Here is a 21,970-nt window from a genome sequence, read left to right as displayed (position 1 = left end):
CTCTCTCTCTCTCTCTCTCTCTCTCTCTCTCTCTCTCTCTCTCTCTCTCTCTCTCTCTCTCTCTCTCTCTCTCTCTCTCTCTCTCTCTCTCTCTCTCTCTCTCTCTCTCTCTCTCTCTCTCTCTCTCTCTCTCTCTCTCTCTGTGCTTCCCCTGCCATGTGTCTTTAAGAGCTTAAGAGGAGGAGCCTGGCATTCATATTGAGTATTTCTCTGTTACGAGGGGGTGGGGGGGGTGGGGGGTGCTGACCACTGGAATGAAGTTGAGAGCTGGGGAGAGCTCATAACCTACTGAGAGAACTACAGAGCAGGCAGACAGACAGCAGGGGTTGTCGCATGAACAGGGAACGAGCGAGAGGGAGCCCGCTGACCTCAAAAGGAGAAGAAGGCAGAGGAGAACAACAAAAAGAGGAGCAGAGGGTGACGTGCCCCGTTGACAGACAGCGCCGGCCATGGCCATGTACGAACCCGCATGCCTGCCCCCCAATGCAGAGGAGCAGGACTTCATCCAGGCGTATGAGAACGTCAGGGAGAAGTACAAAGGTACATGCCAGCTAGGGCCCACACACTCACATAGAGGGGTGACTGCTGCTACTGCTGCCGGTGATGACAGGATTGAGTGCGTGTGTGTGAGGAGGTGTGGGGGAGAGGGAGAGTGTGTGATATCGGTAGCTCTGCACTGGGGTGTTAACAGCACGTGTTTGTATAAGCCTGTGTACCTTCATGTGTCTTTCTTCACGTCAAGTGTGTGTGTGTGTGTGTGCGTGTGTGTGTGTGTGCGTGTGCGGGTGCGTGTGTGTGCGTGTGTGTGTGTGTGTGTGCGTGTGCGTGTGTGTGTGTGTGCGTGTGTGTGTGCGCAACAGGGAGTGCAGGCGGCCAGCCACACACTGCTCCTCCAGAGTGCTGAGTGAAGTGTTGATTGGACCACGTTTTGCTGCCACTCTGCCGGTCTCTCTCAGTGGAGGTTGTCAAAGTTCACTGTTGATTTACTCCACTGCTCTACTTTGACATGTGGCCATAGCCAACTAGGTCTACCATTCTAACCTTTGACCTTAATGAAATGGAGCGGAGAGGGTCTTACGTGTACTGTAGGTGCTCATCTGATTGTGTTATCTTTTGCCCAGCTGCAGTTCATGGGACGTGGACAGGAGTTGTTTCTCTACGATGAAACGTACTGTCCGTCAATTATTATCACATTAAGTGTCGTCTACCACAATTAATACAATGAATGTTCTCTTTAATGGCCTCTTTTGAGCCACTTGGCTAATGTTCCTGTTAAAGAATGCTCTGTCGTTCGTAGTCTGTCACATCCACTGGTTGGAGTGTCAATCATCTCCTTTTGGCTCATGATGTTCATATGGTATATAGGCTGGAATTCAGCGCAGAGGCTTTGTTTAAAAATGTCACCCTGCTTCCGCACGTCTGAAAAGTGAAGGCGTACCCGTGTGGGGAGTCTACCTGGTAGTCTGTATAGGGCTCTATACAGCAACCCCAGACCAGTCTGTGATTTTATATCACCATGGGGAAAAAGAGCTAATGGGTAAATGCAATACTGCAATGTGGACTTGATTGAATTGAGCCCCCAGTCAGAAGTGGGTTTTGGGATGCACAGGTGATTATGCACTACCTCAATCATTTCATACTGCGTCCATTGACGATCAGGCCTCATTCCACTATCCTCATCAGCAGAAAACCTCGTCCACACGCCCCGAAACTCCTCCATTGCTATTTCACACACCAGCATTGGTGTGTCTTTGTACCCATAACTCCTCTCCATATCCCCATCTCTCTGCATGTCTTTCCTTATTCCTTTACTGTTCTGGATATCAAAGCTCTAACTCCCTCCATCTCTCTCATCCTGGTGTCCCTTCTCTCTCCTTCTCCCTGCATTTTGCTCCCCTTTATGTATCCCCGTTCTGCTTTCCCCGAGGAAGTAGTCCTTCCAGCCAGTCCTTCCTTCAGAAAACAGAGAGCTCATCTATAAATATCGCCCCAGTTTTTTTTCTTCCCCCCGAGAGAATCTGGAGAATGAGCCCCGGTGCTGAATCAATTTAGCTGTTGCTGGGTGGATCTGCACGTTTCTGGGTTTCTGTTTGTGAACTATTTGGGGGGGGGCATGCATACACGTGTGTTTTGTTTTATTTCAAGCTGAATTCACCGTGTGTGTGTGTGTGTGTGTGTGTGTGTGTGTGTGGGGGGGGGGGGGGGTGTTATAGAACGCATGGCCAAGGACGGTGGCAGCCAGGCAGGTGTTTATATTTGAGACGTTCCTCTGTGTTCTGTATTCACAGTATCTGTCCTACAGGCAAGGAACGTAAAACAGGCAAGACTGTCCTGCTCTGCTCTCCTTATTAAGGCACAGGAGTCAGGGAGGCAATGAGCTGCTCATCTGTCTCTCTCCATCTCTCCCAGTCTCTCTCTGTCTCAGACCCCGTTCTCTCTTTCTCTCTCTCCATTCCTCCCAGTCTCTGTCTCTCTCTGTATCACCCCCACTCTCTGTCTCTCGCCATCCCTCCCAGCATCTCTGTCTCTCTCTCTTTCTTTCTCTGGCTCTCGCCATCCCTCCCAGTATCTCTGTCTCTCTCTCTCTTTCTTTCTCCGTCTTTCGCCATCTCTCCCAGTGTGTCTCATTCTCTGTCTCTTGATTTCTTGAGTTAATTGTTTTAATTTGAACCTGTGTTCCTTTCAGTGGTGTTTCCTCACTATCATGCACAGGTGAATCTCAGGTCATGACTCATCAGACTTCTTGTAAACCCCCTTTTGCCTTCAACTCTTGTTATTGTTCTTCTCTGTGTATCTCTCGGCATATAGTAGGACCTAGTGTGCTTGCTGATGTCCGATAATAGAAAGTATTTAGTCTGTAAACATTGCCAGGTGGCTCGCAGTTCACATGTCTAGTTTGTTCTTCCGCTAGGCGTCTTTAGCCATGGCAGCATACCGTGACAGTGTTGGGAGTTTCACTGGGAGATTTCATTTCATTGTCCACACTCACCACTCACCGGAGAATTCCCCATTTTTTTTTTAGCTGTAGTGTGCTTCTCGCCTCACTGTTAGGAGGAGGAGTGGTTGCCATAGAAGTGCCAGATTAGGGAACACTTGAATGACCTCGCTCGAAGTCTGGGGTGGAGTTGTCAGCCAGATGATTCAGAAATGATTATATTCAATGAGAGAAGAAAGTTGGTGATGCATATTATGTGAGATGAGGTAAATATGTCTGAATAGAATGCTAAACCATTGCTCTGGTACTTTGTACTGATGCTCCTCCATTGCACAGAGTTTATCCACGGTAGAAGACGTATCCCCCTGGGTGATGAAACTAACTATTTGAAAATTCTCACCATCCGTCCCCCATTCTGTCATACCGCCAGATGGACAACATGACACTTGGGTCTTACATTCATCACAGTATGTACAGTATATAGAATGTGTGTAACGTTCTGGGTGTCGTGAGTGGGAAGTCAGGCGCAGGAAACAGAGAATTCAATATGGTGCTCTTTCATTGCACACACGGTGAACAACGGGTGCTCAAAACAAACGCCCCAGTCACGGGGGACGAAAACTGTCCAGCAAACTCCACGAACATAAACCAACACGTTCGTCTACACCAAACACAAAGGTTACAATAATGAATCCTGCACAAAACAACGGGCGGGCCGGCTGACTAATAAAGCCCAACTAATTACAACCAACTCAAAACAGGTGTAACCAATAAACACATAAGGAGGGGGAGGAAAGAATCAGTGGCAGCTAGTAGGCCGGCGACGACGACCGCCGAGCGCCACCCGAATGGGAAGGGGAGCCACCTTCGGTCGGAGTCGTGACAATGTGTCCCTCTCTAGGAGTCACTCAGCCTGTGTTCTTTGATTCACTGTCATATCAGGAGGACGGACAACATTAATGGATAACAATACTGTAATACATTTGTAAGTGTTTATATATATATGTGTTCCTCTGTAGGAGTTAGTCAAACATTTCTCTTTGGTTCATTTGCAGCTCGGGAGACAACATGACACTACTACTGTCTTACGTTCGCTAGAGTTTGTGTATAGAACATATCCCTCCTTGGAAGTTAGTCAGCCTGTGCTCTACCTATTTCATTCACTTGTGCTGTCTCACTGTCCCAGCATGGCGAAGGGAGTGAGGGAGGCAGGCGGGCTACTGTGGCTGGCCGGCTTCCCAGCGTCCTCTAATGCAATTTGTGACGGCAGGTGATGTAGACGGGTCGTCACTGGGCCGCCGGTGAGGGGGATTGCCCCAGTCTGGATGGACGTGCCGGGCGGACGGGCGGACTACGGTTGGCATCCACACTCTCCCCCATCGCCAACTTCCATGGCGCCTTCCTACGCCGCCCCGCGGGGGCTTAAAATAACCCCCAAATATAACCTCAGCCTTGTTCGGCCAGCCAATTAAATAGTTATTTTTGGCTCGAGGGCAGACTTTGATTGTACCATCTTATTCTGGGTTATTAAACACATACATATATGGACTGTGGTTAATAGTTTGATTTGATATAAATGTGCTTATGCTATGGAATGATGGAATCATTACTCATGCTAAAAACAAAGGTTTCAGGTTTCAGAAAGTGAGGGGTGCACTCACAAGAAAAGACTGTGGTGAGTTGTGACAAGCCGAACTTGATGAATCTCCGTAGATCAATGAAGAATCTGTCAGTGGATGACTTAAGTTATATTTAGGGGTCTTGTGTAAAGTCCTTTGGGAAGTGGTCAGTCACCCAGCTTTATGAATGAACAAACTATTTAAAACCAGTGGTGTCTATTCTACTGTTGCTATGTAATGTGCGACTGTAGTGACTTTGTCTGCTTTAAAGCGGTGAGTGAGTGCGTATACTGTATATACTGAACAGAAATATGAACGCAAAATGTAAAGTGTTGGTCCCATGTTTCATGAGCTGAAGTAGAAGATCCCAGACATTTTCTGTATGCACAAAAAGCTTATTCCTTTGAAATTTTCTCCTTTGTCAAGATAATCCATCCCCCTGACAGGTGTGGCATATCAAACAGCATGATCATTACACAGCTGCACAACACATGATCAGTTGTCACACTACACAATCCTACAGATTTCTCAAGATTTGAGGTTGTGTGCAGTTGGTATGCTGCCAGCAGGAATGTCCAACATAGCTGTTTCCAGATAATTAAATGTTAATTTCTCAACCATAAGCCGCCTCCAATGTCGTTTTAGAGATCTTGGCAGTGCATCCAACCGGCCTCACAACCACAGACTACAGATTTCCCTAATTAAAATCACTTGGAGCTGATTTCCTGGTGTTTTTATAGTTTTTAAAATGTTTTTGGGGGGCCAAATAAAGCCACTCGTGGGTCAAATTCAGCTCGCGGGCCGCCAGTTGGGGAACCCTGCCCTAATCTATGGATTTCACATGACTGGGCAGGGGCGCAGCCAATGCCACGCACTTGCTTAGTCATGTGAAATCCATAGATTAGTGCAGGGTTACCCGACTGGTTGGTTTTATTCGGCCCCCCAAGTTTTCTGAAAAAAAATATAGATATATATTTTATTGTCATTGTTAGACATAAAAAAAACTGTAAAAACACAAGGAAATCAGCTCCAAGTGATTTTAGTTTAGAAAATCTGTTCCCAAGTTTTTCCACGCATAATAGAGAGATGTGATCATATACAAGTGTAAGCAAGGTTTGAAATCATTATGTTTTGGTCAAATATTATATCTATTCGGCTTCTTGTGGTCAATTTGCACTCTACAAATGATTTGTAATTATGTTCCGTCCCCCCGACCATCCTCTCAAAAGGAATCGTCCCGTAGCTGAATCTAGTTGATGATCCCTGGATTAAGAGCCTACTGAATTTATTTAAATTGCTTGATTTCCTTACATGAACTGTAACTCAGTAAAAGCATTGAAATTGTTGCACGTTGCGTTTATATTATTGTTCAGTGTGTATATGAGCTGGCAGATCAGGTTTCCCCAATGGACAGGCTAGTGAGTGATGTGTGTGTGGTGGATCCGAGGAGCTTCTTGTGGCTGATAGGCTGAAGTGATGGGGATTCTAAGGATCAGAGTCAGTGACACGTCAGATCTCTCTCTCTCTCTCTCTCTCTCTCTCTCTCTCTATCACTCCCCCTCTCTTTTTCTCTAAGACTCTCCATGCATGTCCGTCTCCCGTCGACCGGCTGAATTAAGGACTCTCAAAAGTGTTACTTTAAATATACCCTTTTTTTTGTGTTTTTAGTGTAACCACTTGAAATGGAAATCCATACATATGCAGTGTGTATGAAGCTATTCACATACCACTTGCATTTAGCTTGCCGCAGAAGTACTGAAATGGAATAATACATATATTTGAGAACCATGCTGATCACGTGTCTCTGTCTGTCTTGTGTTCTATCTCACAGGTAAGCATTGTCCCTCTCCTCATTGACTCCAACACAGGTGCATTGTCATCAGGTGTTGTGGCCTACTGTGCTGTCTTAAATTGCATTGCTGACAACATACCTGTGATTTTACAGTAGTACCCTCAGTGCTTGTGTCTACTCGAAAATCGCCCCTCACCCTCTGAAGCATTGCCCTACAGTGGCCCCTATGGCTGTAGCTCTGTGAAACACACACACACACACACACACACACACACACACACACACACACACACACACTGAACTGACGCAGAGGTCAACCAGGCACCGCAAATGACGTGAATGCTAAAGGAAGTCATGAACTATTGTACCTAGGTAGAAAATCTAAGTGTGTGTGCTGTCTGCTGTGTAAAATGTGTGACATTATGAGGACGTTTTCCTTAATTGAGTGGCTACCAAAATGGTCCCTTTCAAAGAGCTTAAGCTGGCAGTTTTCCGGAGCAAAAATTGAAAAGGAAAATCTCAGTAATGGAAATGTTCTGTACAGTATGTCTGTGAAGTCGTTGCAGCAGAAATGCAGCGGGCTCAGAGTGTGTGAGAGTGAAAAAAAGAGAGCGAGCGAGGGAGTGTGTGTTAGAGAAAGAGAGGGGGGAGAGAGAGAGCGGGGGAGAGAGACGGGGAAAGTGTGAGTGGGAGAGAGAGAGAGTCCTTTGTTCCGTCGGACTTAACTCTGAGAGGCGTCTGAACCATGCTGAGGGAAAGACGGCGGGTTATTCCGGGTCTTTTCCCGGCCTCTATGTGTTTCTGTATTCCTGTCATGTCAGCATCCTTAGGGCCGGTGGCAGCAGCCCGGGATAGATCAGCACTGACACACAGCTCAGGTGGGAGGTCACTTCAAGGCCAGGAGGGTCATGGCTAGCCGGGATCCAGCTTTTGTCAAATGAACGTCAGATTTGACTTTTCGTAGCAGGTTAGGAGAACTTATGCAGCACCTTAGGATAATTAACGTATCAGGTTAGGAAAAGTAGGTTAAGGTTAGGAAAAGGGTTAAGGTTAGCTAAAATGCCACAAAAAATTCACCTTTGGACTTTAATTTGACAAAAGCTGGAATACGTCTTGGCCGGTCATGGCTAGACCCTTCCAGCTATGACCGGCCAGGAGGGATGATAATAGATGCTTTACAGAGATTCCTCCGGCCTTATATGGACTTTGCAGAGTCCACTGGGAGCCTTCCCAATTATTTACTGTCCGTTTCCTGTCAGAGAGGCATAGCCGTGCAGAAGCTACTGTTCTGTTTGCTTGGATTACAGCAAGTCCAGAATCACATACGGGCTTATTCATCAAATAGCTTTAATTCCACAGTAAAATCTGATCTCTGTGTCTCTGTCTGTGTCTCTGTCTGTGTCTCTGTCTGTCTGTCTGTATCTCTGTCTGTGTTTGTCTGTGTCTCTGTCTGTGTCTCTTTCTGTGTCTCTGTCTGTGTCTCTGTCTGTGTCTCTGTCTGTGTGTGAACTTCCTCGCACGTAATGTTTCTGTTGAAATTCAGTTTTTTTAAATGTTGTCAAACATTACACGTGAGGGAGTGCGCGCACACACACACACACACACACACACACACACACACACACACACACACACACACACACACACACACACACACACACACACACACACACACACACACACACACACACACACACACACACACACACACACACACCATCTGAGCCTCTGAACATGCTGAACAGACCGATCTGCAGTCTGCTGATAAAGTCGGTGAAATGCTGAGCCGTCCCATTCGCTTACAGTCATGGTTTTTGTCCACCTCATCTCTTCTCCTCAAACTACACGACGTGACATCTTTATTTGATGTTTCTCAGCCATCTTTGTTTGAAAGCGGCATGATTGACAGTTTAGCTGAGTGACAGGTGTCAGCGTTTGATGGAGTGAGAGCTCAGCGTACCAGAAAACTTTTCAGATCTCCTTCACCCCTGCTTTAGTTTCAACCTCGGGTCGATTATATGCTTCGTACAAGCAGGAGTCCCCGCATCATTTGTGTGCAGCAGTTCCTTTAAGCTTTTCATGGAGACACATGACTTTCAACTGTTGTCGGGAATTATGTGGAAAAACACTGTTTGCACCTGGACTGTGTTTGACACTATGCCTCTCTTTCTTCCTCCATCTCTCCCTGTTCCTCTGTTCCTCTGTCTAGGGCTACCAGGGTTAGGCTTTATTGACTGCTCTATGTGTCTGGGACGGCTGCCCCAAGGCTTCAGTAAGCAATGAAAACATATAGGAGTAATCTAATTGCTCCTGCTGATGCGTGCGCGCACACACATACACACACACACACACACACACACATACACACACAGCACAGAATGCATAGAAGATAAAGGTATCGGGATGGAATGGATTTAGTGTGAATGGCCACAGTGTGTGTTGTTTTCCATGGCCCTAATTGGACCTCTTCTTTAATGTGGAGTCTTTTAAACGGACGTGTCTGTCTGTATGCTCTGTGAAGGAGGACTGTACGAGAGAACAAGCTCTGTTTGATAACACTTGTATTTATATTCAAATGAAAGATGGTCCTTCTTACTGAGAGAGGAGCAATGGGCTGACGGAAACATGTTTTCCGCTCCAGAGAGGGTATGGATGGAAATGGACTTGAAACAGTTGAGCATTCTTCTAGCGGGTAACTACTCTAACAAAGTCCCTAAAAGGTCATATGTTTATTACTGTGAGCAATCAGTGAGAAATGAGGGTGCTTCTGTGCAGAAGAGATTTAGATCGGTCTGTGTGTGTGTGTGTGTGTGTGTCAGTGGTCTGCCATGTCATTCTCTAGCACATTGCTGCTTCCAGGCACGTTGCGCAACTCGAGCCGGCATGACAGAGTCACCACGAGGGCCGGTAATGTCACAGCAGGTCATCCTGCACAGCTGCCGCACACACACACACACATGCCGACACAAGAATGCGTGCACACATGCATGCACGTGAGTGCACACAAACACACACACACCCATACTCGTAGAAAACCCTGGGGTAATACAGACTGTCCTTGAGGTATCACTTGCCACATTCTACCCTGGTAGCAGGCTGCTTGGTTTGCCGCACATTGACACGCTAAAGACTTTGGAGAAGTGATGCCTGGAGGCAGAGACAAATACCTAGCAAGATGTTATTCCCCAGCCTCAACAATACCAAGCAAAACACTGAGTGACAGAAGTTGCCATTACCCAAACTTCTTGTATAAGGAATACCAACTTATCTATCAGATGTGTGAACAAGGTCTCAGATACCTGAATGTGGGGAAACTCTTGTGGTAACTCTTTTTGACTGCTATTGATTGTGTTTTGTATTTCACCACAATTTTTTTGAAGGGTATTCTCATTTGAAAATGAGACCTGGGTCTCAATATGACTCCCTGCAGAAATAAAGGTTAAATAAAATGTAACGTTGGTCTCTGACCTCTCCAGCCCAGACGGGTGTACCCCTTCTCCTGTGGGGAAGAATGGCCACACTGGAAAACAGTTTTTATTTTTATCAAAGCGCTAAGAGCGCAGCTAATTCTGGGTTTTCCTGTTGTAGCCCCTCCTGTGGACATTTTTAATCAGTCAGAGCAAACGGGGGTCAAGGTCGTTCAGCATTTCTCAACAGTAGCAAAGCAAGGTCCTATCTGAGCTCGCTTATCAGTGCTCACAAAAGCAGCGTGAAAAAAATCTAATATGAAAAGATATTCAGCAACCCTTGGCTGGACAATGGAAGTTTGCTTTGACATTGTCTTTCCAGGAGTTGCTCAATATCTTTTCCGTTTCAGTCTGCTTCACTGTTCACTGCATCAGCATTTCACTGTAGGAGCGCTTTACCGTGTTTTATGTATGATAAAAGAGGACATACAGTACCGCCCATCAACAGTATATATAATACACTGAGTGCACAAAACGTTTAGAACATCACACGCTCTTTCCACGACATGGACTGACCAGATGAATCCAGGTGAAGGATCCCTTGTTGATGTCACTGGTTGAATCCACTTAAAATCAGTGTAGATGAAGGGGAGGAGACGGGTTAAACCCGTATTTTTAAGCCTCGAGACAGTTGAGACATGGATTGTGTACATGTGTACATGTGGGCAAGACAAAATATTTAATATGTTTTTGAAAAGGTTATGGTTGCAGGTGCCGGGTGGCGGTGTGTCAAGAACTGCAACGCTGCTGGGTTTCTCACACTCAATAGTTTCCCGTGTGCATCTAGAATGGTCCACCACCCAAATGACATTCAGCCAAATTGACACAACCGTGGGAAGCTATTGGAGTCAACATGGGTCAGAATCCCTGTGGAACGCTTTCGACACCTTGTAGAGTCCATGACGACTAAATGAGGCTGTTCTGAAGGCAAAAGGGGTGGGGGGGGGGGGGGGGGGGGGGGGGGGGGGGGGGTACAACAAAATATTAGGAAGGTGTTCTTAATGTTTTGTGTAAATGTGCATAGTGTAAATGGTGTATAGTGTAAATGTCATGTCCTCTGGCTGGCATCGTCACTCTGCAGTTCTATTGTCATGTTAGGAATCTGTAGCTCAAAGGTTTGTGTACATGGATATGCCATGACAACTGCTTGTTGTGTCACCGCTAGGGTTAATGTCTTGTGTGTGTGAATGTGTTTGTTTTGAAGTACTTGTTTTTGCTTCTGATAGTACTGTTGTGCAGTAATCTTTACTCGTCTCATGTGTATATATACTGTATTCTATTCTACTGTATTTTAGTCAATGCCACTCGGACATTGTTCATCCTAGTATTTATATATTTCTCCATTCCATTTTTGTACTTTTAGAGATGTGTGTATTGTTGTGAATTGTTAGATACTACTGCGCTGTTGGAGCTAGGATGTGTATGTCACCAATCATTTGGATTTGAATAACGCATAATCCTAATACATTGTATCGTATGTGAATGGGATGACGTGGGAAACTCTAGCTATGACAGTTTTAGATGTCTCATAAAGGAAAGGACTCCTTGAGGGGCTGTAAGTTGTTCACCTAGTTAAACCAGAGTGAATGCTGCTCTCACTAACTGAGCACAGCGTTAGGTCTGGTTTTACCGAGCTCGTCAAGCTGTGGTCATTTTTATGTATTGTACCTGGTGTGGTTGCAGACGATAGATTCCCCCAGGGCCTGCTGGATGTGGCCCTTGTGAGGCAGCAGTTAAAAAGAGAGGAGAGTATGTTTATTCTGGAGATGCTGAGGCTCCTGTAACAGAATCAGTGCAACAGTACCCAGGTCCAGGCAGAGACAGACATCTTGGATGAGTCTGGCCAGGCACCCGGGGGAACACAAAGTAGCCGAGCCGGCGCCTTCAATCAAAAACTCCCCGCATCCTTACATATTCCAGGCATATACAGACAGAGAGGGAGAGAGATGGGAGAGTACGGAAGGGAGGAAAACACAGAGAGGGAGAAAGAGAGACACAGGAGGGAGAGTGAGGCTATTAGTCTCTCAGTGCTACCGTATTGATCAGCTGTGTGGTTGGCTTCCACTCAGCAGTTTGTTTCGATTATTAGACATGTGTAAGGTGACAGTACAGCCCTGTCACCGTGGGACTCATGTTCAGCCCTGAAACGGCTGTCTGTTTCTGCTGATTCGCTGCAACGATATCTAGGCAAGCCAGAAGAGACGCACTCACTCACTCACCCCCCCCCCCCCCCCCCCCCCAAGGAGACAGCCCTTTGGCAAGGGCAACATTTTGAGCCATATGTGAGCATCCAGTTTACAGCTCCCATGGCAACCTGCTATACTCCCTGTGAAACTATAACATGCGGACTCAGCAGTTCTCTACCGACGTAGGACATGTATGCAACCCATTAAAAATGCATGTTACTGAGGGTAGCATCAATAATGAATATGCTGTTTCGTATACATTTATGTAAGAAATATGGTAAAGCTACTCCATTCCCCCCCCATGCCCAAGCACATATGTGATTGTGATTCCATCTGTTTGTGACTCGTTTTCTTCAACAAACCAAAATAGCAGTTTGCTATTTGCTTGCCGTCTTGACAGTAACTGCTGTCTTGTTTCCTGTAATTTAACAAACTGTTTCCTAGAAAACAAATAGTTGTCTTTTCACCCTTTCTCCACTGAGAGTCCTGACTCAGAGAGTTGGGGATCGTTTGGTTGTACAGTGTAAGCACAGCCCCTAGTGGAACATAGTACACATAACAACGTATAACTTTTGGACCCACTGTTCACTTGTTTGAAAGAGGAGATTGTGTCAGGCTTCAGATAAAGGTACCTCTGAAATACTACAGCCAAGCAAATAAGTACTGCGGTTATTAACGATCAAATATTGCAATGAGTACTCCATTTTTATTTATTTTTTTAAGTTTGAATTTGAACATGGATTTTTACAGAAGGACACGCGTGTTTTGATCATCTCAAACACACAGAATTAGGTCTGCCTTTAGCTACTGAGATGACAGCATCTCTCCAGTGTCCAGCGGGGCTCATGGTCCAGCTCCAGCCCTCTGACCTTGAGTTCCCTGTCCGTTCGCTTTGAGCATGGGTGTGTGCCTTAAACCCTGGGGCCTGGTCTGGTCTGGTCCCTGGTCTGGGACATTCATCACTTTCTGTGCTTCGTTACCCTCCAGCCCCATTCCCAGCATTCCTGCACCAGGCCAACGCACGCTACCCCGCCAGCCGCCCAGCCTTTTGGGTCGGAAACCATCTCCCCGGGCAGAGTTAGAGCAGCTGCATGCTGTATGCCAGTCAACATACTGTAGGCAAGCAGACGTAGAGAAGCAGATCCACAGTGACAGTACCCACTCGTTCTCTCGCCACACACATCATGTATTGGTCAGCGTATAGACAGAATCAAGATTGTAATGTCAATAAAATGTCATGGTATAAATAATGACTTAAGTAGCAGTTGTTTGAAATACATGTTCAGATCTTATTAGAGACTTTTGAATATCGAATGAAAGTTATGGAAGTTGATAAGCTCCAGTTATTGCGTGGGGGATTTGGCTTTTCGAAAGTGTATTCAGCCATATCCTCCAGAGGGCATGAGGTTGAAACTCTGGGTTCTCTTGCAGTGTGTTGACATGATCTTCTTCTTATCTCGAGAAGTGAATGTCCGGTGAGGTGGAAGATAAGGCAGTATGATCCTGTGGTGGACCGCCTTTAGTAGCAGGATACAATGGTGGAGGTGTGTCGGGCAGAATGTGTGCCAAAGCACCCTGCCCTCTCAGCACACTCTTACAGGGGATTATATCTCCCGTGTGTGTGTGTGTGTGTGTGTCTGGGTGTATGTGTGTACACGTCCGTGCGTGTGTGTGTGCACGTTTGTGTGTGTGTGTGCTTGTGCATTTAATGCAGCCGTGTGTGTCTAACACTCTATGCGTGGTATTTAACCTTGAGATTATTCAACTGCACCTGCAAGGGATCCTCAGTTACCAGCATCACCTGTGACTTTAATGAAGTAGACAGTGAGTGATGTTTCACAGGAGTATTTGCTAAGTGTGTGAGTGTATGTGTCCTCTTTGTAGTGTGTGATCAATAGACTGGGACCTGTTGTGTGTTGGCCTTGGCCTGTCCATTGACTAACAGTTTTATCACCAGATATGGGCTCTGTGGAAAGCTTTTCACTCAGTGCTGCGGGAAATCTGTCCGGCCTGGCCGCTGCCCTGCGCTCTAAGCTGTCACATTGGACTGGAGATTTGTGTGGCTGTGTGACCTCAGGGAGATGGAATGTTTTGTCTGGACATTCACAGCGGGGCTACCGGCGTAAACTGGACAGGGGCTGCAAACACATTCATGGCCCACACAGTCAGGGGTGAAAGGATATAAGGCTCTGAAATGGAGACAGCTCTGAAATGGACAGGACTGTGAGGGAGTGTCCACTCCGATACTAGGTGCTACACTGTCCCACACCGCCTTTCTGTGGCAGATTGAAAGAAAGGGAGCACTGGAAAGCGTTCTATCCTACATCCCACGTTCGATCCGCATCCACACGCTAGCACAATCTACACTACTGTTCCTCTCAGCAAACGTACAGAGTCCTCCCCTTAACCCTCCACGGGAATAATATCTCGACTGAAGCTACGTGTGAAAACCAGTGCTTAGAGAGGTGCACGGAGCCATAGAGACATCACTGGGAGAGCGAAACGGGCCGTGGGATTCGTCATGGTTTTGGCGAGAGGAGAAAAGAGGATTCCTTTAGCAGGCCTTAACACTTTGTAACCCGGACCACTAATAAACGGCTGTGGAGATTGACATGTTCCCCCATACGTCTGCACTCTGCATATAAACTGCAGACAAGCACATAGCTCCAACACAGGCCCTACTGTTTACGACTAAAGGCCTCTGCCTCATAACTTCATTCCACGGAGGCTCTTTGTCACTAACAAATGCCCGCTACTGCTAATGACACAAAGTTCCATCTCTGTATCCTTGACCATATGTGACCAAGATTACTATTACTGGGACAACAAAAGAAAACCTTAGTAGTCACAACTGTTTGTTATCTTGAGTACACCCGTTGAGTACTGAGGCTCAGACTTGTCTTGAAATGGCATTTGACATCTTTCAAATACTTTGAATGTGTGCTCGAGCCTTGCTGGAGTCCAAGATGGGCGGGGTTTGCACTTTTGGGAATATCAAGCTCAATCAATCACAGCTGAAGTATTTGACAGATGCCAAATGCTATGTGAACCCAGGTCTGCTGTACCTAAATTTCAGTCAGTCAGTCACTAAGGCTCACTCAAACATGCAGTGATGCTGGTGAACTACGTTTGAGAACTACCATTAAACCTCCCTCCCTCCCTCTGGCCAAACATTTGCTGACTCATACAGCAGGCTGCAGTTGCAATACGCATCTGATGAATTCGGTTTCCATTCCTGCCGCCTGCAGCCATGTTTTGAATTTGCTCAATGCCTATTCAAGCAGACAACCAAATAAGCTAATGACTGAACACAAACAGTAAACACACTAATCAAGCATGCTAATAAATAGACTTATGGGCTCTATCTGGTCTCTTCAGTTGGACAAAACATAGTGTCTCATAGGGATGATTCACATCTGGACATATTTAATCTGGGAGACCATGTTTACTGTGTGACAACAAATACATTCAACGGGGTGATAGGCTTATTCAAACGCGCACAAATCTCTCTGAGTGGAATGCTGTTTTGACATGATCCTTATCCTTTAAACCTCCTAGTATCAGTGGTTTATCTATAGTACCTATTAGAGGTCGACCGATTATGATTTTTCAATACCGATACCGATTATTGGAGGACAGAAAAAGCCGATACCGATTAATCGGCCGATTTTTAAAATGTATTTGTAATAATGACAATTACAACAATACTGAATGAACACTTATTTTAACTTAATATAATACATCAATAAAATCAATTTAGCCTCAAATAAATACTGAAACATGTTCAATTTGGTTTAAATAATGCAAAAACAAAGTGTTGGAGAAGAAAGTAAAAGTGCAATATGTGCCATGTAAGAAAGCTAACGTTTAAGTTCATTGCTCAGTACATGAGAACAAATGAAAGCTGGTGGTTCCTTTTTAACATGAGTCTTCAATATTCCCAGGTAAGACGTTTTAGGTTGTAGTTATTATAGGAATTATAGGACTATTTCTCTCAATACCATTTGTATTTCATATACCTTTAACAGTATAGCTTTCGTACCTCTCCTCGCTCCTACCTGGGCTCGAACCAGGAACACAATGACAACAGCCACCCTCGAAGCAGCGTTACCCATGCAGAGCAAGGGGAACAACTACTCCAAGTCTCAGAGCGAGTGACGTTTGAAACGCTATTAGCGCGCACCCCGCAAACTAGCTAGCCATTTCACATCACATCGTTACACCAGCCTAATCTCGGGAGTTGATAGGCTTGAAGTCATAAACAGCAGAGCTGCTGGCAAAATGCACGAAAGTGCTGTTTGAATGAATGCTTATGAGCCTGCTGCTGCCTACCATCGCTCAGTCAGACTGCTCTATCAAATCATAGACTTAATTATAACACAATAACACACAGAAATACAAGCCTTAGGTCATTAATATGGTCGAATCCGGAAACTATCATCTCGAAAACAAGACGTTTATTCTTTCAGTGAAATACGGAACTGTTCCGTATTTTATCTAACGGGTGTCATCCATCAGTCTAAATATTCCTGTTACATTGCACAACCTTCAATAATATGTCATAATTACGTAAAATTCTGGCAAATTAGTTTGCAATGAGCCAGGCGGCCCAAACTGTTGCAAATACCCTGACTCTGTGTGCAATGACACAATTTCACCTGGTTAATATTGCCTGCTAACCTGGATTTCTTTTAGCTAAATATGCAGGTTTAAAAATATATACTTCTGTGTATTGATTTTAAGAAAGGCATTGGTGTTTATGGTTAGGTACACGTTGGAGCAACGACAGTCCTTTTTCGCGAATGCGCACTGCATCGATTATATGCATCACAGGACACGCTAGATAAACTAGTAATATCATCAACCATGTGTAGTTCTAACTAGTGATTATGATTGATTAAGTTTAATGCTAGCTAGCAACTTACCTTGGCTTCTTACTGCATTCGCATAACAGGCGGGCTCCTCGTGAGGCAGGTGGTTAGAGCGTTGGACTAGTTAACCGTAAGGTTGCAAGATTGAATCCATGAGCTGACAAGGTAAAAATCTGCCGTTCTGCCCCTGAACAAGGCAGTTAACCTACAGTTTCTAGGACGTCATTGAAAATAAGAATGTGTTCTTAACTGACTTGCCTAGTTCAATAAAGATGAAATAAAGGTGTAAAAAAATATATATTTTAAATCGGCAAAATCGGCGTCCAAAATTAGCGATTTTCCGATTGTTATGAAATCGGCCCTAATTAATCGGCCATTCTGATTAATCGGTCGACCTCTAGTACCTATTGGATAAGGACTAGGGATACAGATCATCTGATCTAAGTTGGGTAGAGGGAATATACTATAGCTCTGCTATTCTCTTCTCAAACTCATTAACACATGCTGTAGAGATTCTCATGATGAACAATGAGGCACTCCTGTGTGTCCGGTGTGGAAAAATGCATGCAGCATTTAATCACATGCAATGCGATACGACAAAATTACATTGGCCAGACATATTCATCTCTCCACACCTTCTATCCTGTTTCATCATGTTGCACCTATGAGTGACATGTGAGCAGTCCAGTTCAAAGTAGTCCAGTTTTAATCTGGATCCACTTCTCTGTTAGTCAGCTCACCCATCTGGAAGTTATTGGGGAGTGTTGTTGCTATTGTCACATCTAATTCATTACAGTTCTTGCCTATTGCCTTCTGTTGGTTACATGCTGGTTAGTATTCATTCAACCTGTCACACTGACAAAGCGGGAGGTACAGGAAGAGAGGGAGGCACAGGTCCAAAGGGATGCTGGTATGAGCCAATCCAAACAACAGTCACCCCATACACAGCTGTGCCATCTCTGTGTCTTTTGTTGGCTGTTTAGTCTCTCTGGTGCTGTGGAATACTGGGATAGCAGGGAACACATCCATAAGGAAATAGTCAGGGACCCCAGCCATGGACACACACACACACACACACACACACACACACACACACACACACACACACACACACTATTTTGTATGTATTTTTCCTTGATATTACAGAATGGCTAGACTGCCAGTTCCTTTGCGGCCAACAGTATGTCACTCGTTTCCTCCCCTCTTCCTTTATTATATGAGAGAGAGAGAAAGCAATACTGATTGTGACTCAAATAATAGCACCATTCATTACAGGAAGACAGCTTCAGGGTTGTGTACTCTGAATCAGACCGATGCTTCAGAATTATAGGGTCATTTCTATGTACAGTGCATTCGGAAAGTATTCAGACCCCTTGATTTTTTCCACATTTTGTTACATTACAGCCTTATTCTAAAATGGGTTCAATTGTCCCCCCCCCCCCCCCCCCCTCATCAATCTACACACAATACCCAATAATGACAAAGCAAAAACAGTTTTTTTGACATTTTGGAAAAGTTATTAAAAATAAGAAACTGACATCACATTTGCATAACCATTCCGACCCTTTACTCAGTACTTTGTTGAAGCACTTTTGGCAGTGATTACAGCCTGGAGTCTTCTTGGGTATGACGCTACAAACTTGGCACACCTGTATTTGGGGAGTTTCTCCCATTCTTCTCTGCAGATCCTCTCAAGCTCTGTCAGGTTGAATGGGGAGCATCGCTGCACAACTATTTTCAGGTCTCTCCAGAGATGTTCGATCGGGTTCAAGTCCGGGCTCTGGCTGGGCCACTTAAGGACATTCAGACACTTGTCCTGAAGCCACTCCTGTGTTGTCTTGGCTGTGTGCTTAGGGTTGTTGTCCTGTTGGAAGGTGAACCTTCACCCCAGTTTGATGTCCTGAGCACTCTGGAGCAGGTTTTCATCAAGGATCTCTCTGTACTTTGCGCCGTTCATCTTTCCCTCTCCTGACTAGTCTCGCAGTCCCTGCCAGTGAAAAACATCCCCACAGCATGATGCTGCCACCACCATGCTTCACTGTAGGGATGGTGCCAGGTTTCCTCCAGATGTGATGTTTGGCATTCAGGCCAAAGATTTCAATCTTGGTTTCATCAGACCAGAGAATCTTGTTTTTTATGGTCTGAAAGTCTTTAGGTACCTTTTTAGAAAATGAATGTGCCTTTTCCTGAGGAGTGGCTTCTGCCTGGCCACTCTACCATAAATACCTGATTGGTGGAGTGCTGCCGAGATGGTTGTCCTTCTGGAAGGTTCTCCCATCTCCACAGCGGAACTCTGGAGCTCTGTCAGAGTGAGCATTGGGTTCTTGGCCACCTTGCTCAAGGAAGTGTTTTGGCGGTTCCAAACTTCTTCCATTTAAGAATGATGGAGGCCACTGTGTTCTTGGGGACCTTTAATGTTGCTGACATTTTTTGGTACCCATCCCCAGATATGTGCCTCGTCACAATCCTGTCTCGGAGCTCTACAGATAATTCCTTCGACCTCATGGTTTTTGCTCTGACATGCACTGTCAACTGTGGGACTTTATATGTGGCTCACCACCTGGATTCGGTCTTGTGTAGCAGCATTTGAAATTGTGTTTTTTTTACATTGTATAAAAGTAGAGACTCAGAGCTACAAAATGGTATATCATACTTCATTGTTGAGGAACAATGGGAAAGTTATTCTGCTTTGAAAGTTGATAAACTCGGAAAATGCAATTTTGAGAAAATGGCCTTTGATTGTTTTGGTATCTAGTGGTATCTTTGTCTACACTCATTCAGCATTGTTCACACCCTCTTAAGCTTTAGCCACACCCATCTTGTTTCGCCCTCGGAGTGTTCAGAGCGCACACTTGATGCTCTGACCGATGATTTGTTTACCTATGGATAACATGAAAACAGCCTAACCAGCTCTGCTGGCAACAATTTCATAATGCTTCTTTGCAGACGTTTACTGACACCGGCCATATCCAATGTGTGATGTACACTTTATCTTAAGACATGTAGCTAGCTAGGTAAACAGTGAGCCTAACTAGGTAAACAAAGTGTAAGATCACACATGTATGTTAGCTAACGAGGCAGCGTGCTAATGTTAGCTAGTTAAACAACAAGGAAGATAGTGCCAAATCATGTCGTTACTACCCTGCATGCATAAGCTGGGAGCTAACCATTCAGGTTCATTGTTAGCTAGCTAACATTAGGCGCTAACTAGCGAAGCAAACAGCTGTGGGATGCCAATAATAACGTCAGCTAGGGAGTCAGCCAGCTGTTAGCTAGCTAACAGTATACTTTAGCTTGAAATTAAACCACTTTTTGTCAAGATATTACACCAAAAAAAATGTAATATCTGAAAATTTAGCTAGCTAACGCTACACTATCTTACCCGTTTACATCATCATGCATGATGGACTCGTTTCCATGTCATGGATACCATGCCACAGTTGCCCTTAGTTTGAAGATGTAATCTGGAGACAGGTGTTTTTTCCATTTCTTTAGCTATCATAATCTAATTCCAATGATTTCAAAACTTGATCCTCCAGAGAGTGCAGAGCAACACTTAGCTATGCAGCTCCACTACTAGCTCCACGTTCGACAGTATTACCAACACAGCTCAAATAGACAAAAGACTTCAAATTTCAAATGGTGTCAAATGAAAGCCAAGAGCTTTTTCATTTTTTACATTTTTTATAAATGAAGACCTACATACATTTTTCACCCTCAAATTAGGAATAAAGCAAAGGCTTTGATTTCTGGTCAAACAGATGGAAAAGGGGTCTTAGAAAACATATATAGAAAAAGTCTTAAAAGGTATTCTAAATACATCAAAACTTCAATAATATTGAAGTTAAGTCCCTTGCGAACTAATATCAACACTTCTATTTAATTTTGCCTGAATGACCTGCCTTCTGTTTTATTGCCTAGTGTCGTGAAACTATGTTAGAAAAACCTCACCTACTCTATCTTTAAGATACAGTATTTAAAAATATATATATTATCATGAGGACGGAAAATGAAAGTTCACAGAAGTAACAAATAAAGGTAGACCTACCAATTAGTGCTTTTACTGATAGCAATTTTGTTTATGATGGGCTCCCGAGTGGCGCAGCGGTCTAAGGCACTGTATCTCAGTGCTAGAGGCGTCACTACAGACACCCTGGTTTGAATCCAGGCTGTATCACAGCCGGCCGTGATTGGGAGTCCCATAGGGCGTCACACAATTGGCCCAGCTTCATCCTGGTTTGGCTGGTGTAAAATGTGTTATTCTGTTACAAAATCCGTAAAATCTTTAACAGAATGACTGCAATTAAATTGGCTGAAATAGGAAAATATAGTAGTCACACACAGTTGGTTCACATGTTACTGTCCTTCCACTGGCATACTGTTATGTTCAGCTCATAATTGTGAAAACAATCTGGACAACCGCTCGCTCTCTCTCTCTCTTTTCTCCATCACTCTTTTCTCTGTCTCTGTCTCTTCTCTCTGTCTCGCTCTCGCACTCCTTCTCCTCTCAAGTTAATGTCACCTCTTCCGGCTCTTACTGAATAGTTGAGTAGAGTATAGGTCAGTACAGTACTCTAGAGTTTAGTACAGTAGAGCACACTACAGTAGAGTACAGTATAATTTACTGTACTGAACTCTGCTGTGCTGTACTGTACTCTATTGTGCTCTACTGTGATGTCTAAACTTGTGTAACATAGACGTACGTCTATGATTGGTTCAGATTTGGTCTGGTCCGTACCAACCAAATTTGGTCTTGTTTGGGTTTGGGGAAGAATAATAGTCAATGTGTTGAATAATACCCAAACAGTCAGGTGTTAATCCACTTCTCTTACTGTAGTTCAATAAGCAAAATATTTTTTTTTCAAACTCAAGGTGTCATCATATTTGACACCCCATTATTTTCGCAAACATCTTTGAATCTTCATTCAGAGTAGATATTTAACAAAGATTTTGGAAAACTTCATAACATAAAAAACTGAGGGGGATTTTACTGTCATTCTGTTATGAAACTAGCTTGTTTTTGTTTGGCATACGTTTTAAAGTGAGTCTCAGCATCATTGTTTTTCCATGGAATCGCCCATATTCAATCATTTACATGAG

The 21,970-nt window shown here is 44.6% G+C and overlaps 1 protein-coding gene across 2 annotated transcripts in view; it reads left to right on the top strand.

Moving 5' to 3' along the window:
• Positions 1–291: 291 nt before the first annotated feature.
• The window catches only part of LOC110518458 (plectin), a 160,168-nt gene continuing 138,489 nt past the window's right edge, over positions 292–21,970 (top strand). For both annotated transcript variants that reach the window (XM_021596093.2, XM_021596088.2), the window contains exon 1: positions 292–540. In XM_021596093.2, the coding sequence (XP_021451768.2) occupies positions 450–540 (91 nt within the window). In that variant the 5' untranslated portion in view covers positions 292–449. The remainder of the gene's footprint in view (positions 541–21,970) is intronic.

This window comes from Oncorhynchus mykiss, chromosome 3 (genome assembly GCF_013265735.2).
Source record: "Oncorhynchus mykiss isolate Arlee chromosome 3, USDA_OmykA_1.1, whole genome shotgun sequence".
In the NCBI taxonomy this organism is placed as follows: Eukaryota; Metazoa; Chordata; class Actinopteri; order Salmoniformes; family Salmonidae; genus Oncorhynchus; species Oncorhynchus mykiss.
The sequence above is the reverse complement of the archived record's forward strand: the minus strand, read 5'-3'. Positions and strand labels throughout refer to the sequence as shown.